The following is a 13729-nucleotide window of genomic DNA, read 5'->3' as shown; positions in this document are numbered from 1 at the left end:
GCTTTTGTGACAGTCCTCAATGACCCACTGATCACCAATTCAAAGGATATTTTAAGTTCTTATTCTATCTGATTTTTTTTTAAACTTTTGCTGCTTCATTCCTCAAACTGTTCTATTAGTTTTCATTAGTTTTCTTCAACCTTGATCGCGTTATCTCTTTTACCAGTTTCTCTTTTTTTGGCACACCCTTAAGAATGTGATGTTCCCTAGATTCCATCCATTGCCTGCTTCTCTATCCAATGTAATGCCCTGCCTTGAAAAATTGCACTTTCTCCCATCCGCTTACTTATGACTCTCAAATCTGAATCCCATTCTCACTTCCTTTGCTTTAAACCTTTATTGTCCAATTCATCTCAAAAGCAGATTAAATTCAAACAAACCATCTCCACTTTTTCCCTTGCACTCCTTCTGAAATCAATGACATCATTATCTACATTGACTAACAGTAACTCCTACTTAACTCCCATATTTAATTCACACAGAAATCCTCTTTTTTTTAATATATTTTATTGATTTTTTACAGAGAGGAAGAGAGAGGGATAGAGAGTTAGAAACATTGATGAGAGAGAAACATCAATCAGCTGCCTCTTGCACACCCCCTACTGGGGATGTGCCCACAACCAAGGTACATGCCCTTGACTGGAATCGAACCTGGGACCCTTGAGTCCGCAGGCCGACGCTCTATCCACTGAGCCAAACCGGTTTCGGCCAGAAATCCTCTTGATCCCACAACTAAATATCTTCTATATATTTTACATTTATGTCAAAGTCTATCCCTTATCTCTATTCTAGACTATAAAAAATAGTCTCCAAACTGATCTCCATGTCACTAATTTGTTTTTATCCTAGTCCATGAAAACCATATAAAATCTCTTTCAGATTATGTCATTCCCTTATTCGAAATCCTTTAATGTCTTTCTATTGCCTATTTCATAAAATACAAATTCCTTAGAATGGCATACAAAGTTCTTTACAATTGGGCCTTGGTTTATTTTTCAAGCTCTGCATCTAATCCAGAGATTGGAAACTTTGGCCAGGTCTGAATTACAGATCCTTATATTTGTTTTGAGCTCATACAGTATTTTTTTTTAATGAGAAGATTTTATATAACAACCTGATGTCAAGCTCTTTTGAGAAACTTAAAGATCTGACAATAATGGGCCTTAATTTTCTAATGGAAATCATGAGCTGGACCTGAAAAGTTAGATTAGTCTTGCACATTCTCTCACCATTTAAGTGCAGTGTTGCTCATATTCACCCCAGTTCCCCATCAAGCCCACTTGGACTCATTTATGTTAGCTAGCTCCTGAAGCTCCTTAATACACTGCTCTAGTCAACACTCACTCTCCCCACACAGCGTTTTCTCCAAGGAATTTTATGAATCTCTGTCTTTGTATAATACAGTCATCTTTATTTAAAATGCATAGGCTCTAAAGTCAAATTATCTGGGTTCACATTCTGCCACAATTGATTCCTAATTTTAAACAAGTGACTATGCTTCATCAAGTAAAAGAATGAATTCATTTTAACACATGAATTATGAAACAGTAGGAGGCAAAAAGTTTCTGCCAATTACTTGTGACATGGTATCTATTGTAAGGTACATCCTGTATTCCATTTGCCCCTCCAGATCTATTCTCTATCCTTTCCTACCCTGCTCTGTGCCCTAGGAGGCTGTATTCTGTGAAATAGAAGTGAAGGAATACCAGAAGGACAAAGACCCAAAGAGATGAGAGATGAAAGAGAAGTAGCAAAAATAAATTAGGAGGGGTTCTTAATGAATATTGGTTTTCCTTCCTTTTTTTTTTTTTAACTAAAATTCCCTTTGTTCTGCAATCAGGGTAGTTGCAAATTTGGACTCGTGGCATTTCAAATTCTTGGTAATGCATCTTTATTTCATTAAAATTGTTCAGCTAGCAGCAAATGACTTAGAGAAAGATGGGTAGAGAAGTCCATCTAAGTATAAACTTCTACTAAATACTACTCATTAAAATACATTGCCAGAACGCATTAGGTAGTGATAAACAGAAAAAACTAAGTTAGCTTGAATGTAAAAATAGTCATTGTTTGTAAATATATAAACAGATTCTTCAAAAGATAAGATAGGGAAGAGGTACGAAAACTAATATTCATTGAACATCTGTGTGCAAAGCACTTCTAGACTGAAGAATAACGAATGTTCTAGGAGGGAGAAATGGCTATCCCCATTTTACAGATGAAAAATCTGCCTCTGAAGGGACAAAGCAAAGACTCATGACCATGTTTTTCTACATCACTCTGCCTCCGGAGTGCTTAAAAAAAAATGCCCCTGAAGTGGTCTACATAGCCTAAACCCACATTTAAGGACCTTTACATTTATGTGTGAATTTGTCCTTAGACTTTTTTTTTTTTGCAAATGACACAAAGATATAGTCTAAGAATTGTTACAAGTTTCTCTCCTTAAAGAACAGGACTTCCTAAAGACTTGCTACTCAAAGTGTGATCTACAGACCAGCAACAGCTGGAAGCTTGTTAGAAATGTAGAACATTGGGTCCCCATACAAGGACTGCTCTAAAATTGTTAGCCAGGGGAACTAGAAAAGAAGAATAAAATAGAGCATTTTAAAGACGTGGGAAATTCTGGTTGAAAACTAGCTAAAGCATCTTTCTCATCATGGTTTCCTTTACTTCATCTCAACACCTTTCATCATTCTCCCCGCTACTTTTCCCAACAGACTTACCAGCTATGAAAGGGAGAAAAAAAATGTGAACAGTATGTATCTTAAGAGTGAAGGCATCTTCCAAAAGGAGTTCCCTTCTGTTTATTTTTCTGTCCTTACCTCTGTATTTTACTTCCACCAGCCTATATACCTAGCTGTGCTTTTACTTCTCCTGCTCTGCCCCATAAGCACTGATGAGAAGTCCCCTTCTCTCTTCCTGCACTGTATTTCCTTCTGGTCATGAGCAATTTAAAAAGAAGCATTTCCTGTTTGGAGAGTTGAGTTGATAATGACTGAACTTTCTGGTTTGTGCTTTTATACATTTATTTCTATCCAGAGAAGCATGCACATTCGACTCAATATTCAGATCCTATTGTAATCTATTGAGCTATATGCCAGACACTGTCAAAACAATTCTTATGAGGCATGTATAATTACATTCATTTTTGTAAATAATGAAGTAGAGAGGTTAAGTACCTTATACTAAGACAGTTAATGACAGAGTTGTAGAACCAGGATAGATACCAAAATCTTTTCATGGATAGTTTCACTTCCCTTGCATTATATTTTATGTGTGTGTATCTATGTATTTTTGTTTGATAATTTGTTGTGTGATTTATGAGAGAAGCTAAACATGATCTCTCCCTCCAGAAGTATGCATTGTAATACAGAAAACACCAACATAGAAAGTGTTTAAGAGTAAAGCACACAAAAAGACCATAATACAAATAGTTCTTCACTCATATGACCCTTTTCCAAGTAGGCTTGGGCTGGGGTTAAGGGTCAGTCTGGAAACAAGAATTAAAGCAAAAGTAAAAGAAGGAGTTCTTACCATTTGCAACAACATGGATGGAGCTGGAAAGCATTATGCTAAACAAAATAAGCCAGGCAGAGAAAGATAAATATCACATGATCTCACTCATTTATGGAATAAAATGAACAACATAAACTGATGAACAAAAACAGATCCAGAGACAGAGAAACATCGATCAGAACGTCAAACCTCAGGGAAGGCAGGGGAGGGTGGGGGTAAGGGGGAGAGATCAACCAAAGGACTTGTATGCATGAATATAAGCCTAACCAATGGACACAGACAACAGGGGGGTAAAGGCATGTATGGGGAGGATTAGGGGGGTAATGGTGGAATAAGGACACATATGTAATACCTTAATCAATAAAGAAATTTTAAAAATAAATAAATAAAACAAAAGGGAAATTTTTACTTCAATCCATCAAGTACATCCAATGCACAAGCCCTGGACTTCTGTTTTGCTCAGATGGGGAGAGGATCAGGAACCAAAAAAAAAAAATGCTAGCTGTTCCTGATCTAAATGTTGGCCTGGCATTTCTCAGGCACCTCCGACCTAGCGCCACCCCTCTGCACATGCCTCTGCCTCACCTGCCTGTGCATTCACCTTCACACGTTCACATCCTGCCAGCATTTGGGGATAGGATTACAAAGAAACATAAGAAAATTTTTGGGGGTGATGACTAAGTTCATTATCTTGACTGGGCTGATGCTTCATGGGTGTAAAACTATGTCAAACAACAAATTGTACACTTTAAATTTTTGCAAAATTTAACAAGTTGTGTATCTTAAATGTATAAATTATGCCACAACAAAGCTGTTTTTAGGTGTTCATAAATAAGGCATAGCCATTAATATATGTGTGTTACAATGAGTAATTTGTAAACTACTGGAGTGAAAGAAAAGAAATTAACCATTCCAGCAAAGCAGAGTAAAAGAAATAAAACATGGTGGGGGTAGAAAACATAGTAAATAAGACATCTACCTAATAAAAGAGTAACATGCTAATTGACCGTACCTTCGTGACGCCTACCAGCCAATCAGAAGTGAGTATGCAAATTAACCCAAAAAATATGGTTGGTTAATTTGCATACACAGGCGCTGAGTGGCTGGGAGCGGGCATTCCACACCACCCCAGCTGCTGCGGGCCCCTGGGCAGAGTGGGAAGGCGGAAAGGTGGCTCCGGCCAGAGCAAAGGCGCTGCCGGCAGCCAGGGGAAGGAAGGCCCATTCTTGCATGAAACTTCATGCATTGGGCCTCTAGTATAAAATAAAATTGTAGAAATATAGCTAAATATGTAAGTAATCACAACAAATGTTCATGGCTTAAATTCTTTTATTTAAAGTTAAAATTCTCAAATAGCTAAAAAAAATAATCGGCTGTCTATATTTATAAAAGGTATAGTAAAGGTGTGCCTGAAATAAAATGTCACAGAAAAGTTGAAAATAAAAAGACAGATAAAAACATACTAGACAAATACTAACCAGTGAAAGGATGGTCTGGCAGTCAAGGTGGTGAGAAAAAAAGAACTAACCATATAGCTGCAAGGAGTATAATTAGCTGATGGTCACAAGTTGTTAACACCTTCAGGATACATTTCAGCTTTTGAGTTGAGGTCAAACTCTTCCCAGCCAATGACTAAGCCTGATCATGTATCAGGTTTTGGCCATTTCTGCACATGAAAGACTCTTCTTAGAAGAAATCTTTGCTTCAGGGCTTGTTATTGGTTTGGCCAAGACTTTGACAGTTCTATAGAGTGATCTTAGACTCTCCTTCTTTTATCCTGCTTCCTCCCCTCTTTCCTTTTAGAGGTATCATTCAGATCAGCTTCATGGTCTAAAGGCTTTCCCACCCATATCCTACCGTCTGCCCCTTAAATCTCTAACAAGTGTGATCTCTCTCCCACATTTAACCTTTATCACTCCTAACTCAATTTAGCCTCTGCTGACTGAAGATCTAATTGATACACCTGGTCCAATCTGTAGAATTTTCTGATTCAATGGGTCTAAGGTGGATTTGGGTAATCTATATACAGTAGTCCCCCTTATCCAAGGTTTTGCTTTCCTCGGCTTTGGGGTAACCCATGGTCAATTGTGGTTCGAAAATATTAAATAGAGAAGTCCAGAAATAAACAATTTATAAGTTTTAATTTGCACACTATTCTGAGTAGTGATGAAATTTCGAACTGTACTGCTCCATCCCTCCTGAGACATCCCTTTTTCCAGTGTATCCAGGCTGTTTAGGCTACCTGCCTGTTAGTCACTTAGTAGCTATCTCGGTTTTCAGATCAGCTGTCTTTGTATCACAGTGCTTTTGTTCAAGCAACCCTTAATTTACTGAATAATGGGCCCAAAGCACAAGAGTAGTAATGCTCCAAATTTAGATATGTCAAAGAGAAGCCATAAAGTGCTTCTTTTACATGAAAATGTATGTACATAGAGGAAAAAACATAGTATATCTGGGATTCAGTACTATCTGCAGTTTCAGGATCTATTGGGAGTCTTAGGACATATCCCCCATGGATAAAGGGGACTACTATAATTTTTCCCCCCATATGATTCTGATGTTCAACTACACTTAGCACCCTATAGTGGAAGATTTTAATACATTTTTCCCTGTACTATATAATTTAGCTTTTAAAACCCATCTTGAAATCTTTTCTATAGTGTCATTTGACATGGCTGTTTTGACATTATAAGGTGAAAATGTAAACACAGTTTTATTTTGTTTTGTTTTTCAATAATATTTAAACAGATGTTTTTGAACCTAACTAACTGTGAGCCTCATTCCAACTAGAGAAGATTGAATAATTAAGAAAAAGTCAAGACCAGGTTATGATATCTATTGTTTACACTGCTTGGTAATATTTATATGGGAAACTTAATGAATTAGGGTTTGGGGCCAACTCAAAATGGTATCAAAATGGCTTGGTCAAATATCATGTGCCAAGTGTTATTATATAAGTTTTTCATCCAAATAGATTAAAATTTATTTTAAAGATAAAGCCTAAAGTAACCAAAATGTCTGGAGGGAGGAAAGCATGTTAATAAGACAAAATAACTGTCTTAAATGTTTCAAATGCATAATTGAAGAATGAGTGGATTTTGTTTTTATTTCTACCATGCTGAAAATTTTAATGTTTTTCCTGCTGTGGAGAAACAGACTTAGTTTTTCATAAATAATATATATTTTAATAATATTAAAAATGATTAATATACATAGTCCTAACATTTTATTCCACAGAAAATAGAGGGGAGGGTCATGTCACTCCAGGGCCATTATCTTAGCACATAGAACCTATTTTATAGATTTCCAAGTCCTCCATAATGCATATTTAGCCACTTAAATAATCAATAAACATTTGTTATTTGATAAATACATCACAATAGAATATCCTACCTAATAAAGATGTAATATGCAAATTGATCATCACTCCAACACACAAGATGGCTTCCCCCACGTGGACACAAGATGGCTGGCAGGGGAGGGCAGTTGTGGGTGATCAGGCCAGCAGGGAAGGCAGTTGGGAGGGACCAAGCCTGAAAAGGAGGGAAGTTGGGGGGACCAGCCCTGCAGGGGAGGGCAGTTAGGAGGAACCAGGCCTGCAGGGGAGGGCAGTTGGGGGCAACCAGGCCTGCAGAGGAGGACAGTTAGGAGGAATCAGACCTACAGGGGAGGGCAGTTGGGAGGGACCAGCTCTGCAGGGGAGGGCAGTTGTAGGCGATCAGGCCAGCAGGGGAGGGCAGTTGGGAGGGACCAGGTCTGAAAGGGAGGGAAGTTGGGGGGACCAGGCCTGCAGAGGAGGGCAGTTGGGGGGAACAGGCCTGCAGGGGGGGACAGTTGGGGGGGACCAGGCCAGCAGGGGAGGGCAGTTGGGGGTGACCGGGCCTGCAGGGGAGGATAGTTAGGGTGACCAGGCCAGCAGGGGAGGGCAGTTAGGGGCAATTGGGCTGGCAGGGGAGCAGTTGGGCATGGATTAGGCTGGTAGGGGAGTGGTTAGGGGGTGATCAGGCTGGCAAGCAGAAGTGGTTAAGGGCAATCAGGGAAGCAGGCAGGTGAGTGGTTAGGAGCCAGCAGTCCTAAATTGTGAGAGGGATGTCGGGCTTCCGGGGATTGGGCCTAAACGGCAGTCAGACATCCCTCAAGGGGTCCTAGATTGGACAGAGTACAGGCTGGGCTGAGGGACACACCCCCCATGCATGAATTTCATGCACCGGGCCTCTAGTATGTTATAAAATACACATTTCTGATTTATCTGCAAAACTCTTAAGCATTAGATATTAGACATCAATACCTCTATAGAGATACAATGAGCCAAAATCTTCATACATGTTCTCATTCTCTCTCTCTGCCTATCATAAACATGATAGATATAAATCTGGTTTATTAAATAATATAATTCTTATAATTTTGCATCAGATTAGCTAACTGGTTGATTAACAATAAAAAGTGGGAATTTGTGGATATTAAAATAATAGTATGGGGACAGGAACATTCAAATACAGTTGGAGGGAATGTAAATAGATATAATTTGACAAATCAATCAATAATAAAAATACACAAACCCTTTGACCTATAAATTCCACTCAAGGACATTACTCTATAAATATACTCAAACAACTACAAAGATGTATCCAGAAGAAACATTCTGTATGATTGTTTATCATAGCAAAACAAACAAACAAAACTTAAAACAATTTAACTGTCCATCACAAGAGTTGTGGTTAGTTAAATTACAACACAACCATACAATGAAATATTATCTAACAATTAAGAAGAATGAGGTAGCTCTGCTTGTGTGGATAAAAGATAAAAGATTTACAAGACATATTATATTATTAGCTTTCTATAAGTACAGAACAGCATTGTAGCATTTTCTCATTTGTGCATCATCAAGTATATATGTATGTATACTAGTATGTAAATAGACATATAATATTCAAATATACCATGGGTATATAAATATATCATAGGCACACAGAAATTTTCTGAAAGAATGCATAAAACCTGTTAATGAATGTTCCTTCTGCAGAATTATTTATTGAGGGAACCAGTTTTCATTACCTATTGTACTGAACAATTTGAATATTTAATCATGAGCATGTGCTTTCTTTGTAATAATATCAGTTCTTCAGAGAACTAGCTATTAGCAGCTAAGATTCTAAAATTTCAATTGTATAAGGATATGAATGCAAATCCTTTAGCACATCTTTATCTCTAAGAATATTTGAAAATCTAATTTTGAAACAGGTCTTCCTTTCTACAACTCTAAGAAAATTAAAACAGTCACTGCATTGTATCTCGATTCATTTCTCCTGGTCCTAGATTCCAGTAACTTATAAAGTATGGAGATTCATCCCATCAACTTCACTTTGTAACACCTGAGATGTCTTCACCCTGTTTGTAGTATCATAGAGTGGATTGCTCTTCTCCGTATAGCTGGCATAGGGCTGCATTTCATCCTAAGAAAAATATTAAAATCAAAATCAATTCAAAAAAGCCAAAGTCATTACAGAAACTACCTATGTTTTTGTAATAGGTGCCCATAGCTTTAATATCTACCAATAGGGTTTATATTTGTGTCTGGACTTATATGAACATAGATCAAGACTTTTTAAATTTTTTTATTAAAATATTTATTACATAAATCTTGGTGTCAGATGATAAAGGTTGGGTGAAGTTAGGAATGGAGAAGAAGGAAGTGATATGAGAAATATTTCATAGGAGAGCATCAAAGACTTAGTAAACTACTGGTTATAAGAGATTAAGGAGCCCTAGACAATTTGGCTCAATGGACCAAAGGATCCCAGGTTTGATCCCAATCAAGGGCTTGTACCTTGTGCAGGCTCCACCCTGCCCCGGGCCCTGGTCAGGCTCGCACAGGAGGCAACCAATCAATGTGTTTCTCTCACATATATGTTTCTCTCTGTCTTTCCCTCTCTTTCACTCTCCCTAAAAAATCAATGGAAAAATATCCTCAGGTGAGGATTAAAAAACAAACAAACAAGAAGAGATTAAGGAGTAGGAGAGGTTTTAAGCTTGGGCTAGAGGGAAATGATGGTATTAAAAAAGGGAAGACAAGAATTAGAGAAATGGTTTCACTGGGAGGAAATGCCAATTCAGTTTCTCCACAGATTACAGTCTGAACGAAGCAAACATTGTGTGTTTTGTATGATTCAGTTCATGAAATGAAAATATGGATTGAGGGTGGTATATGCATAGTACTTGGTAAATCCTATATAATAAAGAGGTAATACACAAATTGACTATTACTCCAACATACAAGATGGCCACCCCCATGTGGTCAAAGATGGCTGCCACAAGATGGCCAGCATGGGAGGGCAGTTGTGGGCAATCAGGCCTGCAGGGAAGAGCAATTAGGGGTGACCAGGCAGGCAGAGGAGGAAATTTGGGGGCGACCAGGCCTGCAGGGGAGGACAGTTGGGGGGAACCAGGCCTGCAGAGGAGGGCAGTTGGGGGGGAGCAGGCCTGCAGGGTAGGGCAGTTAGGGGCAGCCAGACTTGCAGGGGAGGGCAGTTGGGGGTGACTAGGCCTGCAGGGGAGGACAGTTAGGGGACCATCAGGATGGCAGGGGAGGGCAGTTAGGGGTAATCGGGCTAGCAGGGGAGGGCAGTTAGGGGTGACCAGGCTGGCAAGGGAGGGAAGTTAGGAGTGACCAGGCCAGCAGGGGCAGTTAGGGGCAATAGGGCCAGCAGGGTAGCAGTTAGGCATCAATCAGGTTGGCAGGGGAGTGGTTAGGAGGTGATCAGGCTGGCAGGCAGAAGCAGTTAGGGGCAATCAGGCAGGCAGGCAGGCAGGCAAGTGGTTGGGAGCCAGCAGTCCTGGTTTGGAGTGGATGCAGGCTGGGTACACACACTCCCATACACGAATTTTGTGCACTGGGCCTCTAGTAGTTAATAAAATAAGTACACTTCACTATTAGCATTATAAAATCAGAATTTTTGCCTTTCAACTAAAACACTAATATTGATGCAAATTACAAATTATGTGGATAGATTTCCAAACTATAAGGCTTAAAATTTGCAAATATTCTATTAAATCTTATCTTACCTCCTCAACACCTGGAGTAGGTTCTGTTTTTTTCAATTTATATATTCTGTAAAAAAATATATAAGTTGGAGTAAATTACAATAAATGTTATCATTTAGATTGAAAATGAAAACACAAAATAGTATACTATTGACAATTATGGTTCATTTTGATAGAAGCGATACTAAATCAAAAATGAACATTCAGAAATGAGTGAAGAATACTGCTTGTAGTAAAAACCCGAACAAGATAATTCTGGATTTGGGAAAAGGGAGTAAAATTATGCAACAGCAGTTTGCTGTAATAGAATATATGTGACACCTCCTCTTTGGTACATGAAGTGAATTATGGTAATTCTTTTCCCAAGTAGTAAATGAGCATGCACAATCTCTCCCAAAGTCCTGCCCCAAAAGGCCTAATTCACTATGCTTGCATGCCTAGGTAAACCAGCAAATCCCTCTCATCATTCAGAATAGTCCAGGTCTAACACATTCAGAATATGGGAGAAATAATGTTAACATCTTAATTTTATTCTCTTCCTGACCCCCTCCTAGCCCAATAAAGCTGAAAAAGAAAAAATATCAGTCAATACCTGCAGTCAATGATTTTCAAAAGCCAAACGAATCCCACGATGACCAAGATAATAATAGGAAGGGTGCTACATAGAATAATTAGGGTTTTTGATGTTTTGGCACCTGTATATATAGACACAAAAATACATGCTGTAATATTATTCAGCATTTAAAAAATGAGCTATTAAGGCATGAAAAGACATGAAGGAGTCTTAACGGCATATTACTAAGTGCAAGAAGCCAACCTTGAAAAGGCCACTCTGATATGATTCCAACCATATCTGGAAAAGGCAAAACTATGGAGCCATTAAAAAGATCAGGGGTTGCTAGAGGTTAGGGTGAAGAGGGAACTGAGTAGGTGGAGCAGAGAGGATTGTTAGGGCAGTGAAACTGCTCTGTATGGTACTACAATGGTGACTACATGTCATTCATACATTTGTTAAAATCATCGAATATACACCTAGATTAAACGCTAATGTAAACTAGACTTTGGATGACAATGATGTGTTCCTGTAGCTTTTATAACAAATATACCACTGCAGTGTGTGGGTGTAGATAGGGGGCATGCTGTGCATGTGTTGGGGCAGGAGGTATATAGGATCAGTACTTTCCACTCAATTTTGCTATGAACCTAAAACTACTCTAAAAAATAAAAATCTATTAAAATAAAGTTCCTATACAATATGTTTCAAGGATGTTGCACTGTACATAAAATTCATTTCTGTGTTTTTATTTTAAACACTTCTGACCCATTAATCATTAATAATTGTTATAATGAAGTTGTTTTATCAATTAAGACTTTAGGGTTTCTAGTAAGACATCATCTTATGTCAGGATTTGTGAATGGTGAATTGCTATAGCAGAAATGTAAAATGTTGATCTCTGTGTTATAATAATAGCAGTGTTTCTCATCTCCAAGATTCAGAAGTAAACAGGAAGTTGTAATGGAGGTAGTTGGAAAAATAACCCTAATTTTGAAGTCACCTTTCTACTAGGGCATTGAAACTAAAGTGAATGTAGGGCAGCAACTTTAAGTTGTGTATTAACTGTTGGCAGCAAAGCACTGCTCAATCTGACAGAGGACAAGTCAACAAAAGAATTGCCAGGCAGTGGTTTTAAGACTGTGCTCCTGGCGTTGGGTGAATGGGCTGGGGGCAGCAGAGGGAGGTGAAGTGAGGGCTGAGCAGCCTGGCGTCCAGTCCCTCTACCTTCTTTTAACTGTTTGTTGGGGTTTTTTTATTTATTAAATTGATTGGGGTGACATTGGTCAATATAAACATATAGGTTTCATGTGTGGATTTCTATGTTACAAGATGCTTGTTTTTAAACACTGGATTTCTCAGTATTCCATTAGAAAAAGAAACATTTGGTTTTACAGTTTAAAATAACATTGTTTTGAAACCCTCTCTTTTCACTGCGCTCTCTTTCATTGGAAGTGTACCAGGAGAGGCTGAAGGTCCCCGAGCAGGGAAGACATAGGATATCCCTGTACAATGTGGGAGTGGCCTAGCCGACCCCTTCAATTCTGAGACTCTATAAATACGACATCATATTGTACTAGTGGATAGTTGTACATCATTAATAAACAGGGTGCAATTACTCTTCTCAGTAAAAACTGCTAAATGCTTTAACCTTTTGCACTCTGATGACGAGATTAAAATTACTCTTTGAATGTATCAATAATTTGAAATATTAAAAAATCTAAATAAATAAGTTTGTATGAAAAGAAACTCCAGTTTTTTATTCTACTGCCGTGCTTTGTAAAATCTGGGGTATTTAAAAAATTAAATCCCGAGTAGAATAAAGGAATCGAGAAAAAAGCAAGAGAGTGCAAAGGGTTAAAATAGAAAACAAATCGCACTTTAAGAATGGATATTGAGAGAAACCAAGATGGCGGCATAGGTTAAACACCTCACCTACAGCCTGGCACAACAATTTCAAAAATACAACTAAAAGTCAAAACGGACATCATCCAGAACCACAGGAAAGCTGGCTGACTGAAATGCCCACAACTAGAAGGAAAGAGAAAACCACAAAGAAAATCAGAGAAGCCGTAAAAGCCTGAGGTATGGAGACACGGGCAGAGACACGAGCACGCACGCGTGTGGGGAGGACGGAGCTGGAGAGGAAGGGGCGGCTGACGGCCTGGCCGGCGTTCTCTAGCAGGAAGGAGACAAAAGCTCCAGATTGTGCTGAACCCCAGCTCCGACTGCACTGAACCCCAGTTCCGGGCGAAACCCTGGGAAGCCAGGCTCATGCTGGGGGAGTCTGGGCTGTGGGGCGGAGGCACAGAGGAGCAGAGCTCCGGAGGCGCGCATGTGAATGCGCGCAGAGGACGGACTGTTGCCTGTGCCGCTGAATTGCCCTAGCGGGAAGGAGACAAAAGCTCCAGACCATGCTGAACCCCAGTTCCGACTGCACTGAACCCCAGTTCTGGGCAAGACCCTGGGAAGCCAGGCTCATACTGGGGGAATCTGGGCTATAAGGTGGAAATGCAGAGAAGCAGCGAAAGGCAGAGCACCGGAGGCGCGCACAGGAATGTGCGCAGAGGATGGTCTGTTGACTGTGCCACTGAATTGCCCTGGTGAGAAGGAGACAAA

The 13729-nt window shown here is 39.3% G+C and overlaps 1 protein-coding gene across 2 annotated transcripts in view; it reads right to left on the bottom strand.

Annotated features, from left to right (window-relative positions):
* Window positions 1–7077: 7077 nt before the first annotated feature.
* The window catches only part of CD200R1 (CD200 receptor 1), a 39337-nt gene continuing 32685 nt past the window's right edge, over window positions 7078–13729 (bottom strand). For both annotated transcript variants that reach the window (XM_079763378.1, XM_079763379.1), the window contains 3 exons: window positions 11150–11252; window positions 10579–10624; window positions 7078–8969 (listed from right to left, as the gene is read on the bottom strand). In XM_079763378.1, the coding sequence (XP_079619504.1) occupies window positions 8844–8969; window positions 10579–10624; window positions 11150–11252 (275 nt within the window). In that variant the 3' untranslated portion in view covers window positions 7078–8843. The remainder of the gene's footprint in view (window positions 8970–10578; window positions 10625–11149; window positions 11253–13729) is intronic.

This window comes from Cnephaeus nilssonii (genome assembly GCF_951640355.1).
Source record: "Cnephaeus nilssonii genome assembly, chromosome: 3".
NCBI classification, from domain to species: domain Eukaryota; kingdom Metazoa; phylum Chordata; class Mammalia; order Chiroptera; family Vespertilionidae; genus Cnephaeus; species Cnephaeus nilssonii.
The sequence above is the reverse complement of the archived record's forward strand: the minus strand, read 5'-3'. Positions and strand labels throughout refer to the sequence as shown.